General features: G+C 42.6%; 1 protein-coding gene across 2 annotated transcripts in view; it reads left to right on the top strand.

Annotated features, from left to right (window-relative positions):
• Window positions 1-16,617, top strand: part of KIAA1614 (KIAA1614 ortholog) — a 74,145-nt gene that overhangs the window by 44,094 nt on the left and 13,434 nt on the right. For both annotated transcript variants that reach the window (XM_089671479.1, XM_089671478.1), the window contains exon 7: window positions 3,574-3,811. In XM_089671479.1, the coding sequence (XP_089527605.1) occupies window positions 3,574-3,811 (238 nt within the window). The remainder of the gene's footprint in view (window positions 1-3,573; window positions 3,812-16,617) is intronic.

Below are 16,617 nucleotides of genomic sequence, written 5' to 3'. Positions count from 1 at the left end.
TCTGGGCATAGACGCCGAGCGGCCGCACATTTGCAGTCTGTTAAAAAAAAAACATATGTGCTGAGAGCTCATGCCGTGCGTGCTCATGCCGCGCGTGCTCCCAAACACTAGTTTCTTTATCTGAGTACAACTTTCCTTTAAACTCTTCATGCCGGCTGACTGAAAATGTGCGACCTCCCGGTGTCTAGGCATAGATGCCGAGTGGCCGCACATTTGCATTCTATTAAAAAAAAAACATATGTGCTGAGAGCTCTAGCCCTGCGCGCTCCCAGCACACATGTGCGGTACTCACAGAAAGGTCTCGATCTCCTCTTTCGATTGGGACCTTTCCCGATCATATGACCATTGTGACGTCGTGTCATGGTGGTCACATGACCGTAAACCCTGTCTCCCAGCTTCTGAAACCCTTAAAGGGCCGGGAGTCGCCGGCGTCAAGGGGTTAAAGTGTAACTGATGGCAAAATATTTTTTTTCTAGTTTTAGATGAAGTGGAGAGGAGTTAGAACACGTGACAGGTTTTTCTTGCTCTCTGTGGGGATCGTCATCAGTAATAGTGAAAGAAAATCCTAAATTGTGAGTGGTGGCCAGAACACTGTAGAAATGGGAACACTAGTTCTGGTGATCTGGTGAAAAGCAGAGATTTCCTTCACTTTGTTGTAATTTCCTTTAACTTTCTGTTGTGGCTATGGGGCAGAAGGTGAAGGGAAATCTCCCCAATGGGACACAGATGGCAAAATACTTGATAGGGTTATAACCCTCCCTTACTATATCTGAAATAAAAAAAAAGTGGTTTGCCTTCAGTTCTACTGTATTGTTACTCTCCTGCAGAATTTGATATATAATGCTTTATTCTCCACAAAAACCTGAAGTGTATCTAGATCCATCTTTTGGGGGATAAAGTATAGAAGGGTAGAATTACTGTTTTTATTGCAGTCTGCGCCCCTACTAGGGAGAGTCACCTTTACTATACTACTATACTTCCTGGTGACAATTGTCCTTTTAATGAAAGTGAGGGAAGTCAAACATTCTGAGTGGTCGCTAGAATTGACTTAAAAGCAATCCGAATGCAGATTTCTCTTCAGAGGGCACCCCACTCCACTGTAACTGTGCAAGAGCCCTTAAAGTGGATATAAAACCAGAACCGAAAAGTTATTATATTGCAGATTACCATTTTTTAGGTTCTTGTAGACATGAGACCATTGTTTTGGGGTGGCTGATTTCCTCTTGCTTTGGGTACCAGCTGATCATTTTTGGAAGTTCTGGTAACTGTCTAGGCTGGATTTGTCACAGACTCAAAGCAAAATAAACTCTGATATTTTTTTTTATTAAATGGGCCCCAGGAATGTTATGCTATATTGTGTTAGCACCGTATATTAGCACATTATGGCAGACTTACCTGTGACACCAACCCACCAGCGCTGCAGTGTCTGCTGTCACCGGCGCTTTCATATTTTCCCAGGTTTCTTTCTGGGTTCCATCTGTCAGCCGCTTAAATGACGATGATGTCACTGCCATGCACGTGCATGGGAGCCACATCTTCGTAGCAAAGAGGGGGTGCTGTAAATGTACATTGGGGTTGCATGCATGATTACATTACTTCTGGCAGGCAAGGTCACCAATAAGGGGTTACAATGGGGCTCCTGTACGAAGCCCGGGCCCTTTCAGTTCAGCAGAGGGGGCCTGGAAAGCTGAAAAAAATCGGATCCTGTACATGACAGGGTGATCGGTTTGCCAGGGGGTAATTACAGACACAGATCCCCTGTATGGCTCTCCCTGCAGCAGCTGAAAGTCGGCTACTCCTCTTCTCCCTCCTGCCAGCTTTCACCTGATGCAGGGAGAGTCATACAGGGGATTGTTTCTTGTAATTACCCCCAGCAAACTGATCAACCCCTCCTGTACAGGATGTGATTCCCCCAGCTGACTGTCCTCTCCCCTCCCCCAGCAGCACTTCCGGCTTCCCTCCTCTCCCACTGGCTTTCAGCTGCTGCAGGGGTGGGGGGAGACTACAGAAGTATCAGTTACAGTAAAAGCCCCCCTCCCCCCTCCGATCACCCCCTCCTGTACAGGATCTGCTGTCTATGCTTGGGGTCATAGACCTGTACCCACATACACATCAAATTAGGACCTGCAGCTGCAATCTTCCAGCATAAGGCTGTAATACAGGCTGCCTGCACACAGCTTCAGCCAGTGATTCACACTGTACAGGCCACCCTGAATAAGCCCCCAGACCTCATTACACACAGAGCTATAGTAACTCAATACAGTTTTATCTTTTAGATTTACACCCCGATCACATCAGGTGTGACTTGGTATGTGATTTGCATGCCATGTGACTTGAAAATTGTATCCCAAGGCGCACCCTATTGTCTGCTATTAGAGCAGATTTGGTTGGAGCTGCACCGATTTCTAAAGTAGTACATGCATTACTTTTGTTGCGATTTGCATAGACATCTGTGTCAGATGTCTTGCAAATGGCAACTAAAATTGGCAGGTCACCTGATTTTGAAAACGTGCGACTTCACTGTAAGTTGCACGATTTCAAAATCGGCTTTGATGTGACCGGGGCTAAGCAGGAATTTTGTTTGATTGTGTTCCCTAATAATGATTTTATTGTATTAACACAAACATTGTTCTGATTTTTTTTTTTTTTTTGGGGGGGGGGGGGGGCGGAGGTTATGGCCTTGTCAGGTAGGGTGTGCAGGCTCCCCATGATATTTCTAAGAACTGACAAGTAGGGGGAAACATTTATCTATCACAGTTGCCTTTTTTGAAGTTTCAATTCCACTTTAAAATATTAAACCCAAAAACAAACATTTTATATATGGCAGATTACCAATCATTAAATGTGGTGGCTGTTTTTTTTCTTTTTTTGGCTATTTTTCCCTGGTGATCTAGCCAGGAACACAATTCCTGCCTAACCCCTGGTTCACATATATGCGTCCGTGTGGGCCGCGTTTAGCGCGGGCACGAGAGCCCATTCATTTGAATGGGCTCCCGTGCCCTGTGACATGCAGAGAAGAAGTCCCTGCACCTCTTCTGAAAACGTAGCCTGCATGGGAACCTCATGAAAACAAATGCAGCCACCTTGACTAAGAATTGATAAGCTGCAATGCTAGCTGTGTAAACCAAGTCCAACCATCATCTATTGCCCATGATCAGCTATAGATTGCCAACAGATTTCATTAAGAACTAAAGGTTTTGTCTCTGAGTTTTACCTAACTACACATATTTTGGGGAGGTTGATATCTCTTCTTTTTTTTCCCCAAAATGCAGAATAACACAATATGGCCAGCCCATGTAGATCCTTTTCATATGTAGGAGTTTCACCTGGAAGTAGTTTTCTCAGAGCAGGCATTCAGCAAGGATGCTGACTGCACTACCTCACATACAAACAGCCAGAAGCAGCAACTACAAATCTCTGTATATAATATTAACATACATAGTGTACCACACAGCAACATGTGCAATAAAATGGAGAAATAGTTTTTCTGTTGGATATTAAAAAATGCTCTTCTATTAACAGGACGGTTTAGCTATGTCACTAACAGGCATCCTTGTGTCTTGCACCCCACAGCTCATTGCAGCTTGCAGTAAAAAAGGGAGACATCCGTAGCGGGATGAGGAAAATCTTTTCCAGTATTGGCCTGACCTCGCGGCCCAAGCTGGAGCGTTTCAGGTCCTCTAGTCTGGAGCAGATTTCTTCCCCTGACCTTGGTGTGTCCAGTTCAGCACATGGAGACAATGAGTCATGTGATGGATCAGTGAAGTCCGGGAAGATAAAGAAGAGTCCCTCTCTGCAGTCCCTGAAACTGGTGAGTAGAGCAGACTGCTGGCTGGGCAAACATGAATCAGCACAGCTAGTTCTATATACACAGCAGATGATGGACGATAAGTACCTCTTATAAGACCTACTGACTGTCCCCCTGGCAGGTCCTTATCTGCCTTCAGCACCTGCTTTATCTGTATCTGTGTACTGTACATAAAGCACTGACACTTGTTCTCCTCTATTAGCAGTCTGCTGATAATCACATCACAGCCAATGACTACAGCATTTAACATTTTACCTTCCAGATAGGAGAAAAGTTGATGGCATGAAATTGAGGATGTATTTCTGGGTAAAAAAAAAATCCTATTTAGTACATCTCTGCAACACATGGACTTTTCCCCTTCTGCTTTAAAAAACACTGCAAGTACAAAAAATACCTGTTGATCCTGCCATACATCCAGCAAGCTCCTGGCTTTTTGTATTAAGGTGATAACTCTGCCTCTGCCCGGAAATCAGAAGCAGTGCTGTCAGTCCTCTCTGAGTTCTGGACTACAGAACACCTCCCTCTTATGTTATTGAGAGGGGTTTTAAAGAGACAAAGTGTGTGTGTGTGTGTGTGTGTGTGTGTGTGTGTGGGGTGTGGGGTGTGGGGGGCATGCATGTATTGCAAATATGTAATGAATTAGTTTTTTTATTTTGCTTCGACTTAGGGCTCATCCATACCAGCCTCTTTTGGCTGCATTGTGCAATGCAGGCACAACACAAGGACAATGCAATATATCTCGAGTTCTATCTGATCAGTTCACATCACAGCGCACAGAGATGTACGCTGAAAGAAGTCATTTTTTTAGCGCAGAATGTCGCAATACACTACTCTGCGTCACAACGCACTGCAGTGAATAAAGACAAATGAATTGTAATTGTGTGACATTTCAATGAAGTTGGAAGAAAAAGTCAATTGTGCACTGCATGAATTCAACGCATCGACACCCTTCCCTTCACAGCACACGCCAACTGCGGTTTACTTTTTTTTTTTTTTTTAACAAATTTATTGAACAAGCTCTTGCTCACATATACCCAGTGAAGTGAGTGGCCTCAGGTGATACACAGAGATGAACCAAATCCTCCTACATAAGATGTACCTCTTTATCTGCCATCTTCTCTTCTCTACAAAAGTGCTGAATTTATAAAGCTTGTCTGAGAGTTCAGAGTGGAGAGCTGAAATTACACACTGCAGAGCTCAGTGAGGACAGCTCTGAGAGCTGATTGGAGGGCAGGGACACACCCCTTTACACAGCACACAGGAACAGAGCTGAGGCTGTCAGTCTGCTGGAGGTTCTTTCCCCTGTCATCATTTTTCTCTTGGTGTCAGGGAAACTTGTCAAAAGTGATTTATGCTGATAGCAGAGGAACTAAGCAGCAGACAGAGATGACATTTAGTGCTCTTAATTGAGACACACTATGGAGGTATATGCATATTTCACTTTAAGGGATTTGTGGAAGTTAATGCAAACAGCCAAATAAACAGCTGCATACAAGTGAACTGTTTCAGCTGCCAAAGAATTCCTACATCTTTTCAGTCTTGTGTTTAACACACTCCTGCCATACTGCACAGCCAGGCAGGTGACACCACTAATTCCTTCCTGTAGATTCACACATCACCAGATTGCTCTTTGGATGGTAATTCCATACAGTTACACAAGACACAAGCACATGACACAAGAAGCTGTAATGCTGAACTAAGACATAAGGGGTGTCATTTTCCTGTCTGTCCTGTTAGGGGTCATTCATGTGAGCGCTCAGCCCTGTACAGCATGCATGCAGGCAGCCTATAAAAAGTAAATGGAGATGCATCAGCTGTATGGACTCAGCTACACAGGGATGGGTACCAGGGCCGGATCTAGCCTATCTGGTCTGGGGGTGCAGTAAAAAAAAAAAGTCATGGGGCATAATGCCAACACTGTGTGAATCAGAGAGTCTGTCACACAGTGTCATGACCTGGGAAGCACTAGTATGTATCAGGCTGACACAGAACCTGTCCTCCTTATATCAGATGTTCCTATCAGAGTCCCTCTTTAACTCAGGAGTCCTCATCAGAGGCCTCCTTTACATTGAGTTCCCATCAGGTGTCCCCATGAGAGTGCCTCCATCAGAGTTCCCCCTTACATCAACTTTCCCCATCAGAGTGCCCCCTTACATTAGGTGTCCCCATCAGAGTGGCCCTTTACATCAGGCGTCCCATCAAAGTCCCCATCAGAGTGCACCCTTACATCAGGTATCCTATCAGAGACCCCATCAGAGTGCCCCCTTACATCAGGTGTCCTATCAGAGACCCCATCAGAGTGCCCCCTTACATCAGGTGTCCTATCAGAGTGCCCCCTTACATCAGGTGTCCTATCAGAGATCCCATCAGAGTGCCCCCTTACATCAGGTGTCCTATCAGAGACCCCATCAGAGTGCCCCCTTACATCAGGTGTCCTATCAGAGACCCCATCAGAGTGCCCCCTTACATCAGGTGTCCTATCAGAGACCCCATCAGAGTGCCCCCTTACATCAGGTGTCCTATCAGAGACCCCATCAGAGTGCCCCCTTACATCAGGTGTCCTATCAGAGACCCCATCAGAGTGCCCCCTTACATCAGGTGTCCCCATCAGAGTGCTTCCCTTACATGGATTGTACCCATCTGTGTGCCTCCTTATATCAACTGTCTGCATCAGACTGGCTCATGGATTAGTGGATGCATTTTTAGAGACCTGGGGGGGGCACAGCTAAAATCGAGGTGGGCACAGCCCTCCCCAGCACCTCCCTAGATCCGGCTCTGATGGGTACACAGACCCTGACACACACAAACACCAAAGGACACTTGTACTTACAGGCGCAATTCAACAACCCTCTTAGTCTTAGACATCTGTGTCTTTATCCAAGGTTCTAAACACAAATGGTGACCCTGAGAAGCAATGAGCACCTTTGGGATTTCAGAGGATCACCATCTGCTTAGAACTAGGAGCTGGCAGTTTTATTACTGCTTCAATCCAGACACTGATACTGCACTGACATGGGGGGGGGGGCTCACACTGAGCATCAAAAATCAGATTCTTGTTCACAATTTTGTCAATGCAGGAAAGTAAGACTGCTGTACACACACGGTGTCACTGGAATCTGTAGAGATCTATACGATTAAGCCCAGTTTGGTGAAATGTGTTAGTGGGGTCGGTCCCAGTGTAGGGACTATCATTGCAGTGATTGTGTTTTTTTTCATGAAATAAACTTGGATTCCAGTGATGCCATTGGTGTATGGCAGTGTTTCTTTCCTGCATCAAGTTATGAGTGTGGGCGGTTGAGTTTGATTCCCAGCACATGGCATTCATATAATAGCGGGGAGGTGTAGCCTAGGAATCTGTCATTTTTTTCATTGATTTATATCAGAAAAAATGTTTGTATTATGGCTTTACATTCTGTTCTTCCGTGCATTTTCCTCTAAAATCTGAGCTTTAATATATTATAAAAGCTCATTAAATAAGAGTTTTCAATGAGAGTATACAAACTACATTCTAAGAAATGAGTGTTACTCCCATTGACTTGAATCTCTCACTTAGCCAACCCTGTTTAATATTACAGAAACAAAAAATTGAACCATTCCTAGCAGCAGATATTTTTTTCCCAAGCAGATTGCATGCTAAGGAATAATTGTTACACTTTACATATTTATATTACATTTTCATCGTCCTTCGACCAGTCATTCTTAACCACTTCCAGACCAGACACTTATACCCCCTTCCTGACCAGGGCAATTTTCAGCTTTCAGCGCTATCACACATTAAATGACAATTGTGCGGTCATGCAACACTGTACCCAAATGAATTTTTTACCATTTTTTTGAGACAGATAAAGCTTTATTTTGGTGGTATTTATTCACCCCTGGGATTTTTATTTTTTTTGCTATGTAAATGAAAAAGTCCCAAAATTTTGAAAAAAGTGTTTTTTTTATAAAATTTTGCAAATAAATAATATTTCATCATAAATCTTGGCCAAAATTTATTCCGTCATCTTTTTAGTAAAAAAAAAATCCAAATTAGTTTATAACCAAAAATTATAATTTTTAAACATTTTTTTTTTTTACATTTTTATTTTATTTTTTTATATTATTTTTTATTTATTTATTTTTTTTACATACTGTCACCCTAGCAGTACAGTGTCACCATGGTGACACTGTACTACTTGTGGGGGGTGATGAAGATTTTTTTTTTTTTTTACACTGATTGCTTTTACACCCATATAGGATGTTAAAGCAATCATTTCTCTTTCTCTCTGTCTGCATTCTTGCACTCATTGAGAAGTACTGAGTGAGCTGTGATTGGTCACAGCTTGTCACATGGTACAAGGCTGTTGTGAATAGCCTTGTACCATGTGACCTCTGTGATCATTCACATATTTCACACGTAGTAAGCAATGATGTCACAAGTGACATCTTGCTTACTACTTTGCATGTGATCACTGATTGGCCAATCAGTGATCACATGATCAGGACCTCGTACAGAGGTCCCGTCCGACGATCGGTGTTTCACTGTGTCCGGAGGACACAGCAGGCACCGGATCGCGGTGCTGCGCGCTCCCAGGGAGTGCGCACAAACAGGGTGCGGGGAGGCCGTTTATAAATGGCCACCCGACCCTGCAGTGCCACCGTCCGGCCGTTTATATGCAACGGCCGGTCGGGAAGTGGTTAATGGGGCCATACATGGATCGAAATTCGGCCAGTTCAGCACCCTGGTGTATACAATCAGCCTGATGGGTTGTTCCTGAACAGTTAGTGCCTCTAGCTATAGCCAGCAACATTAATCTGTGTGTTCTGCTGGTAGGGAAGGCTCCCCGCCGGCAGAAGACAATAGCACTGAGGAAGGGATTCCCCCACCAACACAGTCAAGAATTGATGGGGGAATCGAGCAATTTTTTTCCCTCCCACCTGTGGAAGGAAAGAAAATTGCATAATCTATGGCCTTCCTTATTTGTTTATTGTCAATAAGAAGGTGCACCAAATGGGATTAGCTTCCCCTCCTCTTTTTTACCTCTTGCCCCTTCTCTACATTCTATTTTCTCCAATGTCTTCTCCTTTTAGATATCCTACTTTGCCTCAATCTTACTCTCCCTCGCATAATTCTGAAGCTGTATTTGTTTCATATGAATGCCTCTAATAGGAATGGTATTCGTTGAATAAACACTACTGGAATTTTTTTATATACAGTTAGGTTCATATATATTTGGACATGGGCACAATTGTTATACTTTTGGCTCTGTATGCCACCAGAGTAAATTAAAATGAAACAATCCAAATGAATTTGAAGTGCAGACTTTCAGTTTTAATTAAAGGGGTTGAACATAAATTTTAGGAACTGCAACCATTTTTATACACAGTCCCTCCATTATCAGGGGCTCAAAAGTAATTTGACAAATGAATAGAATCATAAATAAAATGTTCATTTTTAATATGTTGTTGAGAATCTTTTACTGGCAATGACTGCCTGAAGTCTGGAATCCATGGACATGACCGAAGACTGGGTTTCCTCCTTTCTGTCTGATGCTTTGTCAGGCTCTAACTGCAGCTGTCTTCAGTTGTTCTTTGTGGGTCTTTCTGCCTTTAGTTTTGCTTTCATCAAGTAAAATGCATGCTCAATTGGGTTGAGATCAGGTGATTGACTCCGCCATTGCAGAATATTCCACTTCTTTTCCTTCAAAAGCTCCTGGGTTGCTTTTGCAGTGTGTTTTGGATCATTATCCATCTGTACTGTCAAGCTCCATCCAATCAACTTTGCTGCATTTGGCTGAATCTGTGCTGATACTATATCTCTAAAAACTGAAGAATTCATCCGGCTGCTTCTGTCTTCTGTCACATTTATTTATTTATTATGGGTACTTATATAGCGTTGTCAATTTACGCAGCACTTTACATATATATTGTACATTCGCATCAGTCCCTAACCCTCAAGGGTATACACATACTAAGGCCAATTTAGACAGGATCCAATTAACATACCAGCATGTCTTTGGAGTGTGGGAGGAAACCGGAGTTTCCAGAGGAAACCCACACAGGGAGAACATGCAAACTCCAGGCAGGTGGTGCCGTGGTTGGGAATCGAACCAGTGACCCTAGTACTGCCAGGTTGAAGTGCCAACTACTTAGCCACTGTGCTGCCCTGTCACATCATCAATACACACCAATGACCCAGTGCCACTGGAAGCCATACATTGCAATTTTGCAATTTATTGAGTTTTACGCAGAACAAAGCCTATTGAGCATACCTAGGCCTAGGAAGAATGACATATAAAAAGTTATTGAGGGTATTTAAAAATCATAATCCAATGCACTCCCAAAAAATGCACTTTGATTCAAGCCCATCAATAATTACTCACCAGACGAGTCTCCTGAGATCCCTTCTGTGCATTGGATGGATGGTCTGTCAGTATGGCTTTCCCTTCACTCCCTGAAGCTGGTAACAGGTGGGTGGTGGCACAGGGAAGGTTGGAGCCACTGCTCTCAGACTGACAGTTCGGAGGGAGCACAGAGCAAGCACTTGGCTATGGTATAAAGCCGGCGCCACTCTATACAAACGGGGATAGCTAGAGGAGGACTGGGGCTGTCAGCTAGCGTGGAGTGCCTAATATTCTCCAAACAAGCAGGTCAGTGGTAGCCCTGAGCAAGCACTTGGCTATAGAGGAAAACTTGTGCCGCTCAGTTAGGGTGGCGGAATGCCAGGACCCAGTTGCGAGTGCGACCTTTGCAACCCTGGTAAGTGATTTCTGCGGTAGGGAAGACTGAGGGAATTCTTCCTCCTACTTTTAACAGATTAAGGTGAAATAATTCACCCAAGATGCTCTTCTCAAACTTCTTAAATTGGCCATAGATGGACCTTTTTTTTTGTTTAACCAGCAGGCTGAACGAAAAAAACAAACAGATTCCACCGCAAGCAGAGTAGATGGCGTAATCCCCAACTGGAACACTGTACATTGATCAGCGACTTTCCACCATGGCTGTTACAGAAGTCGATCTAATGACCCATTTCTGTTAAACAGGGATGGCCACACATGGATTGAGATGTGGTTGGTCCCTGCTGAACTGGCTTTATTTAGATCTGTCTATGGCCAGCTTTAGAATGAGCCTAGGCACATGCACTTGACTACAGCTTAAGAAATCTTTTGTAATGGTATATAATTTACATCTGCCGGTACATGTCTATCTGTTCTATTATTACTGAATACTGTGACCTGTCTGGAATGTAATCTGTAAGAGCTAGTGAGAGTTTATCTTAAACTTTTTGTGTCCTATATTTGTAACAGCGGTGTGTTTTGCAATGTCTGCGCACATCAATCTTTTAAGATTTTCAGTATTTACAACACAGGCTTTACCGGGTGACACTAGCAGTCGAGATCAGCAATCTGTAAATGACTGGGTGCTTAGCAGGAAATCTAACTCATTACATATGCCAATTACGGCACATTTCTCTGAATCTTCCAGTAATTATCAGCCTGCTGAGAGCACCATCTATATCACCCCTGACAATCCCCGGGGCTCGGAGCAGCAGAAGAGCCCTGTGGGCATCAGCCTGGCAGTCTAGCAATGCTCTGTACAGTATGTGCCGGCTCAGGGTAATACAGACAGGGAATGGGGAAATCTAGCAAAGCCTGCAGGGTTTTATTTCATCAGAGGGATAGTCCTGACAGCACAAGAACTCCACAAGTCTAATTGCCTCTACAGTGCTTTAGATTATATATACTTCACACCTAATTGTACTACCTGGTAGAAACACACACAACTATCTGCTGCTTCAGCTCACAATCCCTCTCTTCACTCACAGGGCCCCTTAAGACCTTGTGTTCCATTGGGTTGTGGTGTTGTGTGCACAGCAGAGGACCAAATGATCTATTTTATCCCAGCGTAGTGTGTTGGTACCTATTGTACTTGTGCATTGGGGTGCCATTACTATTGAATGTCAATGCATCACACAAAGTGCTATGTGTTGCAGTAATGTGCAATAAAATGCACACTGAAACTGGCCATTAGGATATATATATATTTATATATATATATTTATATATATATATATATATATATATATATATATATATATATATATATATATATATAAAAGTCTCCAGTAAACACTCTAAGGCTGTGATGATATCAGTGCAATCTGCATTCTTTAGGTAGGGCAGCCCATTCATTTCACTGGACTGCCCTACCGTTACTATTGAATGTCAATGCACCACACAAAGTGCCTACGTGTTGCAGCAATGTGCAGTAAAATGCACATTGAAACTGGCCATTAGGAACTATATATACATATATATATGTGTGTGTGTGTGTGTGTGTGTATGTATATACAGTATATGTGTGTGTATGTATATATATGTGTGTGTATGTATATATGTGTGTGTATGTATGCATATATGTATGTATATATATATATGTGTGTGTGTATGTATGTATGTATGTATGTATGTGTATATATATATATATATATATATATATATGTGTGTGTGTATATATATATGTGTGTGTGTGTGTGTGTGTGTGTGTATGTATGTATGTGCATATATATATATATTTATGTATATACACACACATACATATATATCACATATACACACACATATATATATATACACATTATATATATATATATATATATACATATATACACACACACATATATACACACATACACATTATATATATGTGTGTATATACAGTGGGGCAAAAACGTATTTAGTCAGCCACCAGTTGTGCAAGTTCTCCCACTTAAAAAGATGAGAGAGGCCTGTAATTGGCATCATAGGTAGACCTCAACTATGAGAGACAAAATGAGAAAAAAAATCCAGACAATCATATTGGCTGATTTAGAAAGAATTTATTTGCAAATTATGGTGGAAAATAAGTATTTGGTCAATATCAAAAGTTCATCTCAATATTTTGTTATATATCCTTTGTTGGCAATGACAGAGGTCAAACGTTTACTGTAAGTCTTCACAAGGTTGGCACACACTGTTGCTGGTATGTTGGCCCATTCCTCCATGCAGATCTCCTCTAGAGCAGTGATGTTTTGGGGCTGTCGCTGGGCAACACGAGCTTTCAACTCCCTCCAAAGGTTTTCTATGGGGTTGAGATCTGGAGACTGACTAGGCCACTCCAGGACCTTGAAATGCTTCTTACTAAGCCACTCCTTCGTTGCCCAGGCGGTATGTTTGGGATCATTGTCATGTTGGAAGACCCAGCCACGTTTCATCTTCAATGCCCTTGCTGATGGAAGGAGGTTTGCGATACATGGCCCCATTCATTCTGTCCTGTACATGGATTAGTCGTCCTGGTCCCTTTGCAAGGAAACAACACCAAAGCATGATGCTGCCACCCCCATGCTTCACAGTAGGTATGGTGTTCTTTGGATGTAACTCAGCATTCTCTCTCCTCCAAACACGACGAGTTGTGTTTCTACCAAACAGTTCTATTTTGGTTTCATCTGACCATATGACATTCTCCCAATCCTCTTCTGGATCATCCAAATGCTCTCTAGCAAACTTCAGACGGGCCCAGACATGTACTGGCTTAAGCAGGGGGACACGTCTGGCACTGCAGGATCTGAGTCCCTGGCAGCGTAGTGTTTTACTGATGGTAGCCTTTGTTACGTTGGTCTCAGCTCTCTGCAGGTCATTCACTAGGTCCCCCCGTGTGGTCCTCGGATTTTTGCTCACCGTTCTTGTGATCATTTTGACCCCACGGGGTGAGATCTTGCGTGGAGCCCCAGATCGAGGGAGATTATCAGTGGTCTTGTATGTTTCCATTTTCTAATTATTGCTCCCACAGTTGATTTGTTCACACCAAGCTGCTTGCCTATTGCAGATTCAGTCTTCCCAGCCTAGTGCAGGTCTACAATTTTGTTTCTGGTGTCCTTCGACAGCTCTTTGGTCTTCACCATAGTGGAGTTTGGAGTGTGACTGTTTGAGGTAGTGGACAGGTGTCTTTTATGCTAATAACAAGTTCAAACAGGTGCCATTGATACAGGTAATGAGTGCAGGACAGAGGAGCCTCTTAAAGAAGAAGGTACAGGTCTGTGAGAGCCAGAAATCTTGCTTGTTTGTAGGTGACCAAATACTTATTTTCCACCATAATTTGCAAATAAATTCTTTCCAAATCAGCCAATGTGATTGTCTGGATTTTTTTTTCTCATTTTGTCTCTCATAGTTGAGGTCTACCTATGATGCCAATTACAGGCCTCTCTCATCTTTTTAAGTGGGAGAACTTGCACAATTGGTGGCTGACTAAATACTTTTTTGCCCCACTGTATGTATATGTATGTGTGTGTATATATATATATATATATATATATATATATATATATATATATATATACACATATATATATAATGTGTGTGTGTGTATGTACAGTGAGGAACAGAAGTATTTGAACACCCTGCGATTTTGCAAGTTCTCCCACTTAGAAATCATGGAGGGATCTTAAATTCACATTGTAGGTGCATTCCCACTCTGAGAGACAGAATTTAAAAAACAATTCAGGAAATCACATTGTATGATTTTTAAAGAATTTATTTGTCTTGCACCGCTGAACATAAGTATTTGAACACCTGGGAAAATCAGTGTTAATATTTGGTACAGAAGCCTTTGTTTGCAATTACAGAGGTCAAACGTTTCCTGTAGTTCTTGACCAGGTTTGCACACACTGCAACAGGGATTTTGGCCCACTCCTCCACACAGATCTCCTCTAGATCTGTCAGGTTTTGGGGCTGTCGCTGAGCAACACGGAGTTTCAGCTCCCTCCAAAGATGTTCTATTGGATTTAGGTTTGGAGACTGGCTAGGCCACTCCAGAACCTTGATATGCATCTTACGGAGCCACTCCTTGCTTATCCTGGCTGTGTGCTTCGGGTCGTTGTCATGTTGGAAGATCCAGCCCCGACCCATCTTCAATGCTCTGACTGAGGGAAGGAGGTTGTTGCTCAAAATCTCACAATAAATGGCCCCATTCATCCTCTCCTTAATACAGTGCAGTCATCCTGTCCCCTTTGCAGAAAAGCACCCCCAAAGCATGATGTTACCACCCCCATGCTTCACAGTAGGGATGGTGTTTTTGGGATGCAACTCATCCTTCTTTTTCCTCCAAACACGACGAGTGAAGTTTAGACCAAAAAGTTCTACTTTGGTCTCATCTGACCACATGACTTTCTCCCATGCCTCCTCTGGATCATCCAGATGGTCATTGGCAAACTTCAGATGGGCCTGGACATGTGATGACTTGACAAGTGGAACCTTCCGTCCAATGCATGATTTGAAACCATGACGGCGTAGTGTTCTACTGACAGTGACCTTTGAAACTGTGGTCCCAGCTCTCTTCATGTCATTGACCAGCTCCTCCCTTGTAGTTTTGGGCTGATTCCTCACCTTTCTTATCATCAGTGATACCCCACCAGGTGAGATCTTGCATGGAGCCCCAGTCCAAGGGAAACTGACAGTCGTCTTTAGCCTCTTTCATTTTCTAACAATTGCTCCAACAGTTGATCTATTTTCACCAAGCTGCTTGGCAATTGCCCCATAGGCCTTTCCAGCCTTGTTGAGGTCCACAATTTTGTCTCTGGTGTCTTTTGACAGCTCTTTGGTCTTGCCCATGGTAGTAGTTGGCGTCTGACTGACTGTGGGGTGGACAGGTGTCTTTAAAGAGCTCAGACAGGTGCTACTAAGTTAGATTAATGAGTGGAGTAGAGGTGGACTTTTTAAAGGCACAGTAACAGGTCTTTGAGAGACAGAATTCTTGCTGTTTCTTAGGTGTTCAAATACTTTTGTTCAGCAGTGCAAGACAAATAAATTCTTTAAAAATCATACAATGTGATTTCCTGAATTTTTTTTTTTAAAATTCTGTCTCTCAGACTGGGAATGCCCCTACAATGTGAATTTCAGACCCCTCCATGATTTCTAAGTGGGAGAACTTGCAAAATCGCAGGGTGTTCAAATACTCCTGTTTTTCACTGTATGTATATGTGTATGTGTGTGTGTGTGTGTGTATATATATATATATATATATAAAAGTCTTCAATAAACACTCTAAGGCTGTGTTGACATCAGTGCAACCCACATTCTGAAGGTAGGAAGCCCATTCATTTCATCGGGCTGCCCTACCCACAGAAACATGGATTAAGAAGTCCTCGACCATTTTTTTCAAGTTGTACCACACAGAATAGCACGTTTCTGTGGCACCATGTGGTTTTGCATGAGAGAAAATGTGGGCGCTTTGCCGATATGTGGGAGTGCCATTAAGAATCAGTGGCACATAGTGTACAGCAATGGAATAAAGTTTTTAAATTAACACAAATATGAGCACAGTGGAGATGAATTATAAATGTTTAACTAGATGGTATATTACACCAAACATAGCTCACAGACAACAAGTAGACACATCACCTTTGTGTTGGAGAGGATGTGGAGAAAGGGTTACAATGGTACATATATGGTGGGGTTGTCCAAAAATACAGGATTACTGGAGAGAAATAATTCATTATATTCAGGAGATATGCGGGATAATTGTACAGAAAGATCCCTGGAGTTCTTTATTCTATAACTTTGAGCCCTCGGTGAAATGATATAAAAACAGGGTACTTTATCATCTAATTAGTGCGGCTAAGAGTCTGATTCCCAAGTTTTGGCAGGTTCCTGAAACACCAAAAATTAACGAATGGATAAATAGAGTCGAAAATATTTATAGGATGGAAGAGTTATGTCATATAGAGGAGGATAAAATGGAAACATTCGGGAAAACGTGGTGTAGTTGGTTGAAATTTAAAACCTCTGAAAGATATA

Source organism: Staurois parvus, unplaced genomic scaffold (assembly GCF_062004578.1).
Source record: "Staurois parvus isolate SC_StPar_1 unplaced genomic scaffold, SC_StPar_1.0 ptg000106l, whole genome shotgun sequence".
Taxonomy (NCBI): domain Eukaryota; kingdom Metazoa; phylum Chordata; class Amphibia; order Anura; family Ranidae; genus Staurois; species Staurois parvus.
The sequence above is the reverse complement of the archived record's forward strand: the minus strand, read 5'-3'. Positions and strand labels throughout refer to the sequence as shown.